A 20,179-nucleotide genomic window follows, 5' to 3' on the forward strand; every position below is an offset into this window, starting at 1 on the left:
GGAAGCGGCAGATTCAAACCACTACAAATGCCGGAGGAAAGATCACAGAAGCGCTTCACAGGAGGCTCCCAAGCACTGAGGATGTCACCTAGACAGGGGACGAAACGTCTGCAACACAAATTCCCAGCTCGGCGCACAGAACCACAACAACGAGCACCCGAGCTACAAATCTTTTCACAAACTTTGAATATCCAGGGTTCCTTGGAATTGCTGCCCTTGCCCTTCACTCTTAAATGAACACACTAGCCCAGATTTCTCACTGTACTACTTTTAAAAATTCTCATTTTCCACATGTATACTTACCTGCAAGTAGCTGCTCCCAGTCTGTTTGCTGGATCCTGCTTAATGATATTGAAGTAGGCCTCCCCCCAATTTAGACAGTTCTGCTCTTTGCTTATCCCTTTCCATAATGACTTTGAACCTTACAGCTGTATTCCTGATTCAAAGTCATACTGGCCAATTGATCACACTTCAGCACTAGCACATCCCTGAGAGGAACCTTGGATGACAGGTGATACTGAACATTATTTCACAAAGAAAATAAAGTTCAGGAAATGGAAATCAAACAAGACTCTTAAGTATAAAGGAAGCAGAAAAGAACTTAAACAGGAATTAAGAAAGTTAGAAGGAATCTTATAATGTAGGATTTAGGAGAATCCCAAGGCATTTTATGCAGATATTAGGAGCAAGAGGGTAACTAGGAAAAGGATAGGACTGTTCAATGGCGAAAGAGCAAATTTGCGTAAAGTCAGAGGAAGTGAATGAGGTTTTTAATGGGTACTTTGCATCTGTATTCACTAGGGAGGATATGGATGATGGTAAGATTAAGGAGGTGGTATGTTAATATTCTAGAGCATGTTGATTTTAAGAAGGTGGTGGTGTTAGGTGTCTTGGAAAACATTATGACAGATAAGTCCCCAGGGGTCAAGGGTGTGTTGCTGGAAAAGCACAGCAGGTCAGGCAGCATCTGAGCAGCAGGAGAATCAATGTTTTGGGCATATGCCCTTCATCAGGAAGTCCTCAGGGCCTGATGGGATCTAGCGCAGGATACTGAGGGAGGCAAGGGAGGGGGAGATTGCTGGGACCTTTAAAAAATCTTTGTATCCTTTCTAGCCAAAGTGAGGTCCTAGAAGCCTGGAGAATAGCCAGTGTTGCTCTTTTGTTTAAGAAATAAAACAGGGATAATCCAGAAATTATTGGCCAGTAAATCTATAGAAAATTATTGGAGAAGATTTTCAGAGACAGAATTTACTCACATTTGGAAAAGAATGGACTTATTAGAGATAGTCAGCATGATATTATGAAGGGGAGGTCAAGGTTGTGTTTTTGAGCAAGTGATAAAGATGATTGAGGGTAGGGCAGTGGATGTTGTCTACATGGACTTTATTAAAGCATTTAACAAGGTCCATATTGGTCGGCTGATTGAGAGGATTAAAATGCATGGATCAATGGTAATTTGGCAAATTGGATACAAAATTGGCTTGGTCATAGGAGACAGAGGGCAGTTGTGGAGGGGCATTTTTCTCACTGGAAGTCTGTGGCTAGTTTCTGCAAGGATCAGTGCTGGCATCTCTGTTGTTTATAATATGTATAATTGACTTCGATGAAAATGTAAATGGTCTCATTAGTAAATTTGCAGATGACACGAAAATGATTTAGTTGTGGATAGTGAGGACGGTTGTCAAAGAAGCAAGTGTGTTTATGACAGCTGTCAGGTATTAAGTAAATTGAAAACCCAGCTGAATACAGAAGGTTCAGAAGGAAGGGGAGATAGCGTGTATGAGAAGGAAAGTGGAATTACGGGAAATGACAACAGCTAATATAAAAGGAAATCCCAAAGGAATTTCTTTTCTGAGGGTAGTGAATCTGTGAAATTCTTGACCATTTTTGATAGATTTCCCTCCATGAAGTTTGAATGGCAAAATCAAAGCACATGGGCAAAGAGGTAATGGACTGTCATTGATTAAGCATTGAATAACAGACAGCAAACAACACCTAATTTCTTAGGCTTTCAATTTATTATACATTGGTAGAAATATTTGTTATGCTATGTTTAGTAGTGCAACTGTGTTCCTTATTGCCTAAAATGACACTTTTCTCTGACAGATACTGTTCAGTCTCCATCTGTTGAAACTGTATTCTCCTTTTCAATGATTGCTTCCCACCCTGCTTGAGGCTGTTTTCTTTATACTGAACCACCCTTCTGGGCTGAATGGTTTATCAATCCCAGAGCTATAAAGATTGGCAGCACCTCATCTATATATCAGGCTTTTTAATGTTTTTTTTATCCAATTTGGACTCAGTAAATTTCATGCTGGTTAAAGAGTTATCATATGATTTAATGCTGTTGTTGAACCATTAATCTGCCTTGGTTGTTTAGTGAAAATGTAACATTCCCACAATCCAGGAGGAAGCCAGTGCCTACTGGCAAATGCATTTTATTAAGATTAGAGAAGTTGACATATATTGAGATCAAATTAAACCTGAAGTATGAGTGTTCAGTAGAAATGAGTGGAAAAACAAAATAGATGCGTCAGCTACGATGGACAGACTAAAAATCATTAATGTTCCAGGTGTACAAACTTCATCAGAATTTGTATTTTTCTGTTTTGTTTCCGACTTCTAGCATCTGGAGTTTAATGTATTTAACTATGTTGTTGCTTTTCTGTTACGAGCTATCTTGAAGATAGTGCTTAACGTCCTACTGCTAACTTTTACATCATGTGGGCGTTCTGCAGTTTGTATGTAAAGATTAAATTATGAGGGAAAATAATAAGACTATATACTATTGTTAATTTCATGGTTCTTTGAAAATCTTAAGTCTCTGTGCATAAATCACTCTTGACTTGGCCTTTCTCCTTATTCTGACTTTAACAGTCATTTTTGACTTTGGTGTGGAGTGGAGCAGAAAGCCAGGAAGACATTCCTTTTTGCATTGAGTTTTAAATGAACTTAACATATCGGTTTTTAAATTTTTTACTACTTACTTTTGCTATTTCCAATTACAATAATGTTGTAATATTGCTGCAGCTTTTTGCTATTTCAGTCCCTGTAAAAGGCAAACGTTTCAACTTTGAAAAATTCCTCTTAAATAACTTGAGTTTCACGAATCATTTCCTTGTGAGATTGCGCCAGTGTGTTTATATATACAGAACAACCTCGACTATCTGAACGAGGCGGGCGGGAGTATTTTGTTCCAATAACTGATTGTTCGTATAATGGATAACGTCTTTACAGGACCTTGAGATCTTGTTCGGATAATCCACAATTCAGATCACTGAGGTTATTCTGTAAAGTTGAATTTATTTCTAAGAATAAGGAAATCTATATGAGTAGCAAACAAACAAACATTCCTTACGGCAATAATTACTGTTCTCAAAAAGAAAGTCATTTACTTCCTATGTACATGCATTTGATTATGTAATATATACCAGCACATAGAATTTTGTTTATCTCAATTTTGGGAAAGATGAAGATAATGTTGTTGTGGTACATGTAACTGCAGATTGATATACCTCCTGAGAAGGTAGAGCTGAAATGCTGAAAATATTAAAAACCCAATGAATCTGTAAGATGGAGTTAATGGATAAAAGGCTGGTTTGCGGGATGGATTGGGCTATGCTCCTGACTCTCTGTAGTTTCTTGCGGTCTTGAGAGAAACAGTTTCCAAACCACACTGTAATGTATTCAGATAGAATGCTTTCTATGGTACATCTATAAAAATTGGTAAAAGTCCTTGTGGACATGCCAAATTTCCTGAGCCTCCTGAGGAAGTAGTGACATTGTTGTGCTTTCTTGACCATTCATCGACATGGGTGAACCAGTACAGATTGTTGGTGATCATCATTCCCAGGAACTTGATGCTTTTGACCATCTCTACCTCAGCACCATTCCACCATTCCACTCCTGAAGCCAGTGACCGGCTCCTTCAATTTGGTGATGCTTTGCTTAATGTGTCCAATGTGTTTTTATGGTTCCTCTATTTCATTTGTCTTGTATACCTGTACTGCAGAGTTCTGATGCATGTTAGCCATGACAATAAAAGAATGTTAGACTACAAGATTACTTTATGGTACACATGTGGTAAACATTTTAAAACAATCTCCAACTTCAAGCGAGTTGGGATGTTTAAAGATAGAATTAAATAACTTTGCCCTAATGATGATAAAATGAAGGGTATGTCGATTAGTTGATCTTAGAGTAGGATAAACGGCCAAAGGGCCTGTACTGTACTGTGCTGTGCTGTTCTATGTTCTACATTGCAGATAAGATCTTTCTGAAAAAACTTGAATTTCTTTTTCAAAATCATGTTAAATAAGGAAACTGCTTCTTTAAGATTTTTGTTTCCAGTCCAATCATTAATTGTTATAGCTTGTTGGAGAGAGCCCACAAGCCTCATTCCTGATGAAGGGCTTATACTTGAAACATCGATTCTCCTGCTCCTTGGATGCTGCCTGACCGGCTGTGTTTTTTTCAGCACCACACTCTTTAATACAATTATTCGACCCTGGGGTGGAGTGGAGCAAGGCTTTTTTTTTGCATAGTGTTTTAAATTAACTTATATAGTTTTTAAGAAAAATATCTGCTTTATATTTACTGTTTCTGATTTTATACTCATTCCTTTGCCTTTTAAACAAAAATGTATAGGTGTTTTATTTTTACAATACCTTTGAGAAGCAAATCTTGTCATGCATGCTCAGCTTAATACATTAGCATGGATAGAGGAATGACTAACTAATAGAAGACAGAGTTTGGATAAGGTGGTGTGTTCTCAGGATGGCAACCTGTAACTAGTGGAGTGCCACAGAGATCAATGCTGAGGTCACAGTTATTTACAGTATACATTGATGACTTGGATGCGGTTAGTGAATGTACTATAACCAAATTTATGGATGACACAAAATTCTTAGAAAGGCAAGTTAGGATGACACACACAACCTGCAAAAAGTGGGCACAAACTTGGCAGATGGAATATAATGTGGAGAAATGTGAGGTTATGCACTTTGACAGAAAGAATAGAGGAGCAGAATAATGTTTAAATGGAGAAAGACTGCAGAAAACTATGGATCAGAGGGATTTAGGATACTAGAATCCAAGTTAATTAATTGGCACGACAAATGGAATGTTGGCTTTTATTTCAAAGGGAGAGGCCCATAAAAGTAGGACCATTTTCCCAAAAGCTATACAAGGCTAGTTAGACTACAGCTGAAATATTGTGAACAGTTTTGGGCTGTTGTCTAAGAAGAGACTTATTCACAATGGAGGCAGTCCAGAGAAGGTTCACGGAGCCCAATGTCAGATATGGTATGGAAGAGTGAGGACTACAGATGCTGGAGATCAGAGTCAAGAGTGGGGTGCTGGAAAAGCATAGCAGTCAGGCAGCATCTGAGGAGCCAGAGAATTGATGTTTTCAGGCAAGAGCCCTTCATCAGGAATAGGTTTCCTGATGAAGAACTCTTGCCTGAAACGTTGATTCTGCTGCTCATCAGATATCGTATGACAGCTGTATGCGGAGAACCTGAGTGGATTGGCCCTGTACTCATTGGAATATAAAAAAAAACTTATGGACCGGGCCAGGCCCCCTCAAAATATCTTAAGACGGTAGCCTGGACCCTGACTTTTCTTATTTTAAAAGCAGAAAGAGAATTCTGGGCAATCCAGGATGAAGGCAGGAAAATATTGTGGCTATAAGAGCTGCTCCTTTTTTGAGGTAATTTAGGTGTTGGATGTGATTTCTTCGAATTCCAGGAGCAACAATTACTATTTTATAAGCTGTTGCATTATTTTGGAACTTTGGGGGAAAACAGATCAAAATAACGGCACTTTAACAAGGAGGAAGACAGACAAAGGCAGTAACCATTTGGTCAGAGAAAGAAACCTACGCTGCTGTCTGACACAGCAGTGAATCTACACAGGTGTTTGCATTCAATTATCTCTGGAGATCGGAGCGTGTCCAGGGAAAAATAACAAACAGAGAAATTCATAGCTGACCTTGAAGGAACGTGTGGGAGAGCTCACAACACAAGAGCAAATAAGTACATAGTTTTTAAGTGTAACCTTGCTATAAATCTGCAGTAGTGAGTAGATTGGGTTCTTTCTTGATTATATGTTTTATTGAGAACTGTCTCTTGATTAAATTCTAAAAATATAAACCATAAGTATTAAGTTGGCATGGAGCAGTGTTTTTTTAGAACAGTAAGATGGTGCCGATCGGTAGATTGTGAAGGAGCAATGATGGCCTTTAGGAGAGTGATGCGCTTTTCATGTTACTGATAATTATGTCGGCAGTAAGTGTCTTTGGTTGCAAATCATGTCAAATTGCATGGAGCGGCAGTTAGAGGCAATAAGGAATTTACAGGAGCTTGGGGTGTGATGGATGGCAGTTGTAGGAAGGGAGGAAAGTTCAGATACAGTCAGGTAGATGTATTAATTGCAGGAAAGGTAGGAGACAGAGGCAGGTAGTGCAGGAGTCTTCTGTGGCTATCCCCATTTCAAACAACTATGCTGTTTTGGAAAAGTTTGGGGGTGATGGACTCTCAGGAGAACATAGCATGAACAGCCAGGTTTCTGGTACCAAGACACGCTGTAACGTAAGAGGGGTACGTCAGGTTCCAAGTGATCGATTGTGATAGAGGACTTTCTAGTTAGAGGCACAGACAGACGTTTCTGCAGCCAGTAACAAAAAATCAGAATGGTGTTTTGCCTTCCTGGTGCTAGGTTCAAGAATATCTCGGAGAGGGTGCAGAATGTTCTCAAAGGGAGACTGACCAGCAGGAGGTCATTGTTCACATTGGAACTAACAACATAGGAAGGGAAAGGGATGAGATTCTGAACGGACAATATAGAAAATTAGGCAGGAATTTAAAAAGGAGGTTCTCAAGAGTGGTAATATCTGGATTAGTCCTGGTACTACGAGCTGGTGAGGGTCGGAATAAGAGGATAGAGCAGATGAATGCGTGGCAGATGAGCTGGTGCAGGAGAGAAGGGTTCACATTTTTGGATCATTGGAATCACTTCTGGGGTAGAAGTGACCTGTACAGGATGGCTGGATTGCACCTGAATTGGAAGGGGACTAATAAACTGGCAGGGAGATTTGCTAGAGCTGCTCGGGAGGATTTTAAACTAGTAAGGTGGGGGGGGTTCGGAAGTAGTGAGGAAAGAGATCAGTCTGAGACTGGTACGGTTGGGAAAAGGTTCAAGTCAAACAGTCAGGGCAGGCAGGAACAAAGCAGAGAACAAGATAAAACTGCATTTATTTCAATGCAAGAGGCCTAATAGAGAAGGCACATGAACTTGGGGCATGGTTAGGAATATGGGACTGGTATACCATAGCAATTACAGAGATGTGGCTCAGGGATGGACAGAACTGGCAGCTTAATGTTCCAGAATACAAAAGCGGGAAGTGGCGTTTTTGATAAGAGATAGCATTACAGATGTGCTGAGGGTGGATATTCCTGGCAGTACATCCAGGCAAGTTATTTGGGTGGAACTGAGAAATAAGAAAGGGATGATCACCTTATTGGGATTGTTTATAGACCCCCTAATAGTCAGAGGGAAGTTAAGAAACAAATTTGTAAGGAGATCTCAGTTATCTATAAGAATAATAAGGTAGTTATGGTAGGGGATTTTAACTTTCCAAACATAGACTGGGACTGCCATAGTGTTAAGGGTTTAGATGGAGAGGAATTTAAATGTGTCCAAGAACATTTTCTGATTCAGTATGTTGATGTAGCTACTAGAGAAGATGTAAAATCTGATCTCCTTTTGGGAAATAAAGCAGGGCAGGTGACTGTGGTATCAGTGGGGGAGCACTTTGGGGCCAGCGACCATAATTCTATTAGTTTTAAAATAGTGATGATACAGGATGGACTGGATATAAAAGTTAAAGCTCTAAGTTGGAGGAAGGCCGATTCTGATGGTATTAGGCAAGAACTTTCAAAAGTTGATCGGGGTATAGATGTTCACAGGTAAAGGAATGGTTGGAAAATGGGAAACCTTCAAAAATGAGATGCCCTGAGTTCATCTGCCTTTTCTGTTAGGTCTCTAGCATTGAAATACATGCAGGTTAATTCATCAGTGCTACCTTGTTTTCTGCTTTGTTCCTGCCTGCCCTGACTGTTTGACTTGATCATTTTCCCAATCGTCCCAGTCTCAGACCGATTTCTTTCCTCACTACTTCCCTGGGTCCGAACTCCCCCCGACTCCACCCCGTTCCCCCCTCCCCCACCACATTACCAGTTTAAAATCCTCCTGACCAGCTCTAGCAAATCTCCCTGCCAGTTTGTTAGTCCGCTTCTAATTCAGAGACATTATTTTCCTGTTAGGGTGAAAGGAAAGGCTGGTAGGTGTAGGGAATGCTACACTAGAGAAATTGAGGTTTTGGTTCAGAAAAAGAAGGAAGCATATGTCAGGTATATACAGCACAGATCGAGAGAATCCTTATCAGAGTATAAAGGCAGGAGGAGTATACTGAAGCTGGAAATCAGGAGGGCAAAAAGGGCACATGAGATAGCTTTGGTAAATAGGGTTAAGGATTCTATAAAGCGATTCTATAAGTACGTTAAGGACAAAAGGGTAACTAGGGAGAGAATACGGCCCCTTAAAAAACAGCAAGGCAGCCTGTATGTGGGACCACAGGAGATAGGGCAGTTACCAAACGGGTATTTTGCCTTAGTGTTTACTGTGGAGAAGGATATGGAAGATATAGAATGTGAGGAAATACATGGTGACATCTTGCAAAATGTCCATATTACAAAGGAGGTGGTGCTGGATGTCTTAAAATGCATAAAGGTGGATAAATCCCCAGGACCTGATCAATTGTACCTGGAACTCTGTGGGAAGCTGGGCCCCTTGCTGAGATATTTGTATCATTGATAGTCACAAGAGAAGTGCCAGAAGACTGAAGGTTGGCTAACGTGGTGCCGCTACTTAAGAAAAGTCGTAAAGAAAAGCCAGGGAACTAGACCGGTGAGCCTGGCATTGGTGGTGGGCAAGTTGTTAGAGGGAATCCTGAGTTACAGGATGTACATGCATTTGGAAAGGCAAGGACTGATTAGGGATCGTCAACATGGCTCTGTGCGTGAGAAATCTTGTCTCACGAACTTGAAGAGTTTTTTGAAGAAGTAACCAAGTGGATTGATGAGTGATGATTGATGAGTGATGATTGATCATATATGGACTTCAGTAAGGCATTTGACAAGGTTCCTCATAGTACACTGGTTAGCAAGATTAGATCGCATGGAATACAGGGAGAACTACCATTTGGGTACAGAACTGGCTGAAAGGTATAAGACAGAGGGTGGTGCTGGAGGTTTACATTTCAGACTGGACGCCTGTGACCAGTGGTCTGTCACAAGGATTGGTGCTGGGTACACTGATTTTCATCATTCATATAAATGGTTTTGATATGAACATAAGAGGTATGCTTAGTAGGTTTACAGATAACACCAAAATTGGAGGAGTAGTGGACAGTGAAGAAGGTTACCTCAGTGTGCAATGGTATCTTGATCAGATGGGCCAATTAGCTGAGAAGTGGCAGATGGAGTTTAGTTTCGATAAATGTGAGGTGCTGCATTTTGGAAAGGAAAATCAGAGCAGGATTTACACACTTAATTGTAAGGTGCTGGGGGTGTTGCTGTACAAAGAGACCTTGGGGTGCAGGTTCTGAAAGTGGGGTCTCAGGTAGATAGGATAGTGAAGGTATGCTTTCCTTTATTGGCCAGAGCACTGGGTATAGGAGTTGGGAGGTCATGTTGTGGCTGTACAGGCCATTGGTTAGGCCACTTTTGGAATATTGCATGCAATTCTGGTCTCCCTCCTATAGGAAAGATGTTGTGAAACTTGAAACGATTCAGAAAAGATTCACCAGGATATTGCCAGGGTTGGAGGATTTGAGCTATAGGGAGAGGGTGAATAGGCTGGGGCTGTTTTCCCTGGAGTGTTGGAGCCTGAGGGGTGACCTTATAGAGGTTTATAAAATCATGAAGGGCATAGACAGGGTAAATAGACAAGGTCTTTTCTCTGGGTTAGTGGATTCCAGAACTAGAGGGCATAGGTTTAGCATGAGAGAGGAAAGATTTAAAAGGGACCTAAGGAGCAACTTTTTCACACAGAGTGTGGTCCGTGTATGGAATGAGCTGCCAGAGGAAGTGGTGGAGGCTGATACAATTACCACATTTAAGTGGCATTTGGATGGGTATATGAATAGCCAGGGTTTAGAGGGATAGGGGTCAAGTGCTGGCAAATGGGACTAGATTAGGTTAGGTGGTCAGCATTCACGAATTGGACGAAGGGTCTGTTTCATTGCGGTAAATTTCTATGACTCTGACTTTCGATATGAAGTGGATATTCCAGGTGTGATGCAACTGGTCAAACTACTCGGCTTTAAGCGAAACAGAATTTATTTAAATATTACAGTTGAAATACGAACAAAAAGCGGAATTTAGAATGACTTAACTGTTGGAAAACTTAACTGACCTGATACAGTAACTATTACTAAGTAAGTGTTCAATACGGTAACATTCCATAAACACACCCCTTGGCAAAAAGTTAAATTCAAACATGGATACTTACAGGCAGGAGGGAACGAAATGCAAAGAGAGATTTCAGCAGAAGGTCAGAGGAGTTCTTTACTGAAGCTTGGACACACATCTTATGACTGATACAGCTGAAACAAAATACAGACAAAAACTGAACTGGAAGAACTGGACACTCCCCTTCCATTATTAAACTAGCATCTTCTAAGGCACCTTTGCTTTTACGATTTCTGTGAAACAATCCAAGGACAAAATAACCTTTTAAAGTGACAGCATCATCACAAAAATAAGAGGTGACCTTATTGAAATGTACAGTATTTTTAGGGAAATTTCCAGCATAGATGTGGAGAGAGTCTAGGAGCAGAGAGCACAAGAAATTACTTCTCTGAGCTTGTGAATTCTTTGTTGAAAAGGGCTGGTGAAGCCTAGTCATTAAGTGTATGCAAGGCTGAGATTTTTAATCAGTAAGGGAATTAATGGTTGTGGGGATAAAGAGCAAGAAAATGGAGTTGAGGATTATGAAAAAGCACTGTTCTGTGCTGTACTGTACTGTACTGTACTGTTCAGACTTGATGGGCTGAATGGCCTATTCTCCTACATATTATTGCCTAATCCTGAGTGAAAAGAAATGTCTGACAACAGCATAATATTGTTGCCAAATGTATCTAAAGGATGATATGCAGATTTAGCTTGGGTGTTGAACTGTTCCAATGCTCTGCTTAATCCGAGGTATCAAACTGCTTTAAAAAAATCAAAATATAAAGGCATAAATTGAAGTAACAATATAACTTGCTCATTCCAACTTCAGATTACCCTACTGGTAAAGAAAAGTTGATGTGCTCTACTGCAGTTTGTTTTATACTCAGTGGCACTAAAATACTTTTAGAATAATTATGATATTAAATCAAGTGTAAACCATCTCAATTGTCTTCCTTGATCATATCTTTCCTGCATATTTTTAAAGGATCACCAATTCATTTAAAATAGTTTTGCTTGGAGTCACCTCTTCAGCTATTCTTACTGTTGTTCCCATCAGCATTTAAGTTTTATATTGCATTTACTTTATGGCATTATTCGCTAAGGAAACACAATTCATCTCTGATGACACCCAATACTGGGAGCAAAGTGGGGATGGTATTAGAGTAGGCCTGAAATCTGAAGATAGAGAAACTGTGGCCAGATGGCATTAAGAGAGAGGACTTGAAATTTGAATATAGAGAAACAGTAGCTAGGCAAGAGGCTGAGAGAACAGGGCAGGCCATGTCTGTTCCAGATCCTTTCAACAATTGGGGAACTGCACAGTGTAAAAATATATTAACATAATTGGTTGTGTGTCAAGGGACGTTTAAGATAGAATAGGGAAAAATCATAAGGTTTTCTTGTTATCTCAAAAGTATTCCAAAGATGGTTGCTTATAAGTAAGTTATGATTTGATTCAGGTGCTAACCTCTTCTATTGTAAACTGATTTTTTTTAATGTGTTCATTTCTAATTTTTAGACTTCTAACTAATAAGCTGCCATTGGTAGCAAGTTTGATTGAATTTATGTGTTCCCAATGTATATTTATATACTTTATATTTTAATATGATATGCATGAGTCTTTGTTTCTTTGTGTATGCATGTAAGAAAAAACTTAAATAAGTTGAATTTGAATTCCATCTGTTTACACACTATTTGGTAATGTCAAATTCTTCTCAAATCCATCTAAGTATAATAGTTAGGTTGTAATTGCAAGTTTTAGCCTGATTTCTATCAATTTGTGGCAGCCCGTCAATGATGTAAGATTGCAATCTGGTTTAGTTGACGTAGTGGTATATCCCATCAGATCATGGGTGACGGAAGATTGTCTATTGGGATGGGAGAATTGCTAAGAGAAAGTGAATGCTGACTAGGAAGAGTATAGCTGGCAAAATTGTTTGTAAAATGTACTTGAACCTTGGACCATGGTGCACAGTGGATTATAGATTTGAGAGAGTAACAATGCACTGAGTTGTGGAGAACATTCAGGAAGATGGTCTAAAAGAGAGGCTTCAGACAACTTGTAGGCTCAAAAAAACCTTTTTCAAGTTTACTATTAAAATTACCTGCAGGTAGTTCTCCTATAATGTATTAGGTGCTTTCCTGTGTGACACCATGTTATAGAGAATTGTGCGATAGAAATAATGGGGCCTGTGGGAAAAACAGGGTTAGCGGTAATCACCAAAAATATCAGTAAAAATGGAATCAAAAATAGTAGTTAGCCTAACAAAAATGATAGCACAGCCTTAGTAAATTTTGACCTGTTGTATGGTACTGTATAGTGCAATTCATCAGAATCTTCAACTGATTACTCTCGATTGACATCTATAACTGCTGGCTGCACTACACTCTGGCCAGTCTTCTGATCCCATTAGTGGTAACACTGCACAAGTCAGATCCCAGAATGAAACCTGCCTTGATAGGTAAAGGGCTGAATCTTAATTTCTTTTGCCGGGTTTTCCGAAGGGTTTCACATTCTGATGCTTGGGGAAATCTATCATCTTATTTTACAAAACTGCCTGACTTATTGCCTACCCCCACTCTTCGGTGTCCCTCTCTCACATTCTAGCATCATCATATTATGTACTATTTCCAAAATAACTCATCACTTTCTGGATATTCCAGAATTGACCAACATCCTTGGTGTAGCACCATCTTTAAAAAGATATTGTGCCCCCAGACAAGAGCTGTCAGCCTGGAGTGCCCTGCATTGTTCCTGACATTGGCCCTGGGTGTGCAAACAACAGAATATTGGTGCCTCTCTTTGTGAGCAGGAGCATGGAGATGCTGCTGATGGGGATGGGGTAAAGCAGCGGCAGAACATCTTTTTCTCCCAGGCCAACAGAGGATGCTATTCTACTGGAACCATGCCAACCTGGATCAGGGTTACGATCCAAGCCAGTGCAATCTCAACTATCTGAAGCAATGGACAGAATGTAGGAAGAAGATCAATGACTTTCTCCACTCTGTCAGTGGAAGTGCCACAATCATCTCGGTTATACCTCTCACTCACTCTGTCTCTGCTACTGTACTCACCATTCCCTGCAGCATCTTCTCACTCACTCTCATCTTCACTAACATCTGACCCTGACTATCCTCTGCACAGCCTACTCACCCCCACAGGACATCTCCACAAATGCACTAAAAGTAACAGTGTACCACCCACCTTTCTCTCCCTCACCCACTACGTGCAAAGTTTCCTGAATCTGACTACGCTAAGCTGCTGAATGACCATGTCCAAGCCCCTGTACATTTTTTTGTAGTTGTTTGCCTTGTGATTCGTCACTGAAACAGATTTTGATGAGTCTGCAGATATTCTTTAAGATCTAAGCACGTTTGTTTAAACAAAAAGAGAGGAAAAAAGCTCTTAGTACAAGCAACAAAGCCAAGTTTCAAACTGCTCCACAACACTGTCCTTTTACTATTAGTCAATTCCAGTGAAATTTCACTCTTATCTAAACTCTTTTTAAGTTTTTAAATTAATAGATTGCTTCCAGCTTATTGTCCTCAAGCTGTAGAGACATTTTCACAAAGCTTTTCCAAGTCAATTAGCACATACATTTCACAATAACTTTCACAAAGCTCTTCATGGGAAAGCGCATGAGCTGATTTATCACGTGATGCAGACGCATAGTCCAGCCTCTGTGCACTGTGACACCTAGTGCGGGGGATGAGAATCACGTAACAGTGAATGGGGGTTTGCTCATTAAAAAAAAGTTTGGCAATTCGCAAGTCGCATTATAGACAAATCGTGTTTAATAGGCAAGCGTTAAAGGATAACTGCCTGTACTTATTTTAGTTTACCTGTGCTATATAAATGTGGCTAACCCTATTGGAGACTCAAAAATTTGGCTTGCATATAATAACATGTCATGACATAACTAAAATCCAGACTTGTTGGGTTTCTGGCCTCTCTTGCAACCAGTCTCCCCATTAATATCGAGGCTGTTAACTTTATTTAAATTAGCAACTACTAACGGTTAGATAATTATGACATTATAAACTGCATAACATCACCTAGATAGAAATTCAGAAAACGACTGAAAAAAAATTTGGCATAGGACCACGTGTTTTTTGAAATTGAGTGTTCCGATTCACTTTGACTATGCTAAGTTAGCGATTTTTGATAAGATTTGTAGCTCAGATTGAGGTTCTGGGTGTAATTTTGCTCACTGAGCTGGAAGGCTCATTCTCAGACGTTTCATCACTATACTAGTAACATCATCGGTGAGCCTCCAGTGAAGCAAAGGTGTTATGTCCCACTTTCTATTTATGTGTCTTAGTTTCTTAGGATGGGTGATATCCTTTCCAGTTCTTTTTCTCAAAGGATGGTAGATGGGTCCAAATTGATGTGTTTATTGATAGAGTTATGGGTAGAATGCCATGCTTCTAGGAATTCCAACCGGAACTCCATCAATAAGCACATTGATTTGCACCCCTTCTACCATCCTCTGAGAAAAAGAACTGGAAAGGATATAGAGTCATAGAGATGTACAGCATGGAAACAGACCCTTCGGTCCAACCCGTCTATGCCGACCAGATATCCCAACCCAATCTAGTCCCACCTGCCAGCACCCGACCCATATCCCTCCAAATCCTTCCTATTCATATACCCATCCAGATGCCTCTTAAATGTTGCAATTGTACCAACCTCCATCACTTCCTCTGGCAGCTCATTCCATACATGTGCCACCCTCTGCGTGAAAAAGTTGCCCCTTATGTCTCTTTTATATATTTCCTCTCTTTCCCCTATGCCCTCTAGTTCAGGACTCCCCGACCCCTTGGAAATGATTTTGCCTACTTACCCTATTCATGCCCCACATAATTTTGTAAACCTCTATAAGGTCACCCCTTAGCCTCTGACGCTGGAGAGAAAATAGCCCCAGCCTGTTCAGTCTCTCCCTGTAGCTCAAATCCTCCAACCCTGGCAACATCCTTGTAAATCTTTTCTGAACCCTTTCACGTTTCACAACATCTTTCTGATAGGAAGGAGACCAGAATTGCACGCAATATTCCAACAGTGGCCTAACCAATGTCCTGTACAGCCGCAACATGACCTCCCAACTCCTGTACTCAATTCTCTGACCAGTAAAGGAAAGCATACCAAACGCCTTCTTCACTATCCTATCTATCTGCGACTCCACTTTCAAGGAGCTATGAACTGCACTCCAAGGTCTCTGTTCAGCAACACTCCGTAGGACCTTACCATTAAGTGTATAAGTCCTGCTAAGATTTGCTTTCCCAAAATGCAGCACCTCCCATTTATCTGAATTAAACTCCATCTGCCACTTCTCAGCCCATTGGCCCATCTGGTCCAGATCCTGTTGTAATCTGAGGTAACCCTCTTTGCTGTCTACTACACCTCCAATTTTGGTGTCATCTGCAGACTTACTAACTGTACCTCGTATGCTCGCATCCAAATCATTTATGTAAATGACAAAAAGTAGAGGACCCAACACCAATCCTTGTGGCACTCCACTGGTCACAGGCCTTCAGTCTGAAAAACAACCCTCCCCCACCACCCTCTGACTTCCAACTTTGAACCGGGGATGTGGAAAAGGATATGGAAGATATCGACTGTAGGGAAATAGATGGTGACATCTTGCAAAATGTTCAGATTACAGAGGAGGAACTGCTGGATGTATTGAAATGGGTAAAGGTAGATAAATCCCCAGGACCTGATCAGGTGTGTGTCATCTGCAAACTTACTAACTGTATGTCTGATGCTCGCATCCAAATCATTTATGTAAATGACAAAAAGATATCACCTATCTTAAGGAAGCAAGACGCATAAATAGAAAGCGGGACATAACACCAGTGCTTCACTGGAGGCTCACTGATGATGTTACCTAGTATGGTGATGAAACATCTGAGAATGAGCCTTCCAGCTCAGTGAGCAAACTTACACCCAGAACTACACTAAGTATTACATAATTAACAAACAGGAATGTAACAGTTTGCTACAAAGCAATACCAGAGAAGGTTGAGCTTTTATTCATTATGGGATCGATTTGAGAAGTGATCTGCTTGACATAGGGGCAAATCATGTTGACAGTAGGGTCATAAAGAGGACCATAGCCATAATTCAAACACAGATAATGCTTGAAATATGTTAATTCATCATTTATGGTGCTGGAGAACTCCCTTCAACACATGCTGATTCTTAATTTTGTACAATCTAAAATTCAGACATCCCTGGCATATAATTCCAGTTTGCAGTTAATTCCAATACTACCCCAATTATGAAACAATCTTTGCCTGTTGGACTGTATCAGTAAAGATCTTTTTTGAAAATAGTTATGAATCCTAGATTTGGCACTGATAGCTGATATTTGTTGAAAATAATAAAGCAGCAGAATTGAAAATAGTTGTCAATAATAGGGCTTCTGTGCCTTCTTGGGTGAATAAACTATGGTGAGGTAAATAGTTTGCCTAATTCATCTTTAATTAGTTTGTAATATTATACTAATGTCACTAAATGCAGTAAAGCAAAATCAATTTGTAAGGTTTATCATAGTTGTGAAGTGTTGAAAGATCTTTGAATCAAAGAAATTCAGCAGTTGACTGTAATTGATAGCTACTACCTTACATTTGGTGTTACAAGTAAGAGTGTATAGAGCTATGTATAATTTTCATAAATTACAAATAGGCTTATATATACTTAAGCAGTTATTGTTAGACTTTAAAAATATTGTACTATGAATCAATTGTTATGAACCACTAATATTTTATTAAATACTATTGCTAGTTTTAAGTTGATATATTTCGGATTAAAGGCACTTGGATTTTATATGCCTATGCATTTAAGGTCATGAGATCACGAATGTGTCATGCTTTTGTATCTCACCTAGAAGGAACAATGCAAATTGGATTTTACTGGTTGTCCACTCCTATATAAAAGAATTATATTTTTTTCTTAAATTTGTGAGTAGTCGCAACTTAATGATAAGATTTATATTATTTATCATAATATCCCTATGTGAAAAACCATTAAAAGAATCAATACAAATTATGTTTTTTGGGATGTAATTCAATTTGAACCTTTTATTGGACTGTTTACATACACAGAAAAATGCATAATATATCATTTTTTCTTTTGCAAAATGTTCACACATCTTTTAATAAAACTCAGAAAAGACTTGGATTGACTCAGTGGACCCTTTAGTTCCAATATGTGAAATTTGTTAGCTACAGCAGTAGATTAGTTAGGATGACTAATCCCTGTTTGACACATTCAGGTCTTTCTTATGCAAATTTTGATGGCAGGTCAATTAATATGGGACTGTTTGAAGGTAACAGTGGTAATTTGTATCAATGCCTATGACAGTGTGAACATACAGGTATTTGACAATGCAGCTCAACATCTGACAATATGAAAAGGATAATTAGATCGCACTGCTGCACTTTTTTTCAGGAGTAAGTAGGAGGTTAAATAGGCAGTGCACAGAATGTCTAGAACAAGATTGGTATATTGATTAAAAAGCTGATTTAGCAGCTCACATTTCCCCTTGGAAACTTTGAAAGATAAACCAGCTGCCGTCTAGGAGCCATCACTATCTACCAAGGGTGCACTATCTATCATCACAATATGGTGATGAGAGGTGTTTTATGTTTGTGTTAATTTTCCCCACTAAATCAGTAATTATTACAATACTGTCCCCGCTGTTTACCCTGCAGCTGTTTTTCCATTTGTCGAGAGAACGAGTGTTCTCAGAGGACCGCACACGCTTCTATGGCGCAGAAATTGTCTCGGCTCTAGATTATTTGCATTCCGAGAAGATTGTGTACCGAGATCTCAAGGTAACAATGTAATCAGAATTTGTACCTTTATTCTTTTTTTCACACTAGGAACATACTTGAAATTATTCATAACCTACTTGCAACAGCTGAACCTGCTGTTCCCACTACAAATCATTGTAATAATGGACACAGTTGGTTTCTTTTTAGAATTTGAAAGACGTTTTAAAATATTACTTCTCAAAGAAAAACTTCTGTCCATATTTTCTACGTATCTCCTAAGTTTAATTTAATTTCCCATGTGCTTGTCTTCAACTATGGCAGCATACTTCCACATGCTACTAATACTTCTTCATAAACAGTTACTATAAAATATGGACAAACAAATTAAGTTCCTTCTCATTTCATATCTTTTCCCTTTTGAAGAAGAATTCTGGTGATCAGTTAGTTCCCTTCTAAAACTGGTTGAAACACAGAGCTTTCCAAAATGTTGCATCTTCGATGCAAACTTCAGCACAATTTACTTATTCACTGTAGTATTATTATCATTTTTTATTTTAACTTATCTAAGAGTTATTTTTATTCAAATACACCGTACTTGCAATATTTAATGTAAGCAATCAGGATTATAATTAATGTAGGTCAACTAAAGTATCTTGTTTTCTGTGTGAAAGTGCTAGTAACTAAATGTATCAAATGGCGCCTCAAAAGCTAAAGGTGAAGCCAATAAGATTGATCAAAAGTTTAGTCAAAAAGATGCATCTTAAGGAGGATATTAAATATGAATGGGGAGTTACAGACATGGGAATCAAATTCTGAATGCAAGGCCCTGGCTACAGAAGGCATAATAGAAACGGAGTCATCAGTTTAAAGTTTTCACTGAGTGAGGAAATAAATTATGAAAAGTCGTCTTTAGTGATTTTATTAATTACAGAATGCTTTGATGTAAGATGGTTGAGATAGAGACTATTGCTATTTTTAAGAGTCAATTAAATAAATATTTGAAGCAGAAGAAGACATGACTTTGGAATAAAGCTTGGGCAGTATTAAATTGTTCCCGCAAAAACCGACAGTGTTGTTCTGGGCTAAGTGTGCCCCATTGTGCTGTTAATTTTGAGTAAATGTTTTATCATAGAAATAGTATGTAAATTTGAAAAATAAATATTGGAATGAAAGAAAAACTTCAAAAAATTCTGCAAATAATCAAACTGTCAATGCAGGGATTGACTTTTCTATTTATTTGCTTTATAGTGTCATAAAATTAGTTACTAAACAATGTTGATTTGAATATTGAATGTATATTATATGTTGAAATCTTTGTTGGGCATCACAATGAACCAGTGGTTAGCACATCTGCCTCACAGTGGCAGGGATCTGAGTTTGATTCCAGCTTTGCGTCACTGTCTGTCTGTGTGGACCTTGCATGTTCTCCTGTGCCCATGTGGGTTTCTGCTGGGTGCTCTGGTTTCCTCCCAAAGTCTGAAGATGTGCAGGTTAGGTGGATTGCTAAATTGTCCATAGTGTCCAGGGACGTGTAGGCTTGGTGGATTAGCCATGGTAAATATGGGTTTACGGGGATAGCGTATGGGACTGGGTCTGAGAGGAATGTTCCTCGGAGGGGCGGTACAAACTTGATGGGCTGAGTGGCCTCTTTCCGCAAGTTGGGGACTCTATAATTCTTTGATGATTCTATGTGGTGGAGTGAATGAGATTTTCTGATTATCAAGAGACAACTCTACGTATAATAGTTTATTATATATGGGCAAATTTCAGCGTGTAAGCTGTATTGAAAACTGAGTTCCAAATTAATATTTTATGCTGTCAGTAAAAACCCTAATTTGTTGAACAAATGAAAAGAATTCTGGGCGGCACAGTGGTTAGCACTGCTG

General features: G+C 39.2%; 1 protein-coding gene across 7 annotated transcripts in view; it reads left to right on the forward strand.

The window, feature by feature from the left end:
* Positions 1-20,179, forward strand: part of LOC122552657 (RAC-gamma serine/threonine-protein kinase) — a 482,101-nt gene that overhangs the window by 419,725 nt on the left and 42,197 nt on the right. For 5 of the 7 annotated variants that reach the window (XM_043695471.1, XM_043695470.1, XM_043695474.1 and 2 more), the window contains one exon: positions 18,231-18,353. The exons of the other annotated variants lie outside the window; for them this stretch is intronic. In XM_043695471.1, the coding sequence (XP_043551406.1) occupies positions 18,231-18,353 (123 nt within the window). The remainder of the gene's footprint in view (positions 1-18,230; positions 18,354-20,179) is intronic. 7 annotated transcript variants of the gene reach the window in all.

The sequence above is a fragment of the Chiloscyllium plagiosum genome, chromosome 9 (genome assembly GCF_004010195.1).
Source record: "Chiloscyllium plagiosum isolate BGI_BamShark_2017 chromosome 9, ASM401019v2, whole genome shotgun sequence".
NCBI lineage: Eukaryota > Metazoa > Chordata > Chondrichthyes > Orectolobiformes > Hemiscylliidae > Chiloscyllium > Chiloscyllium plagiosum.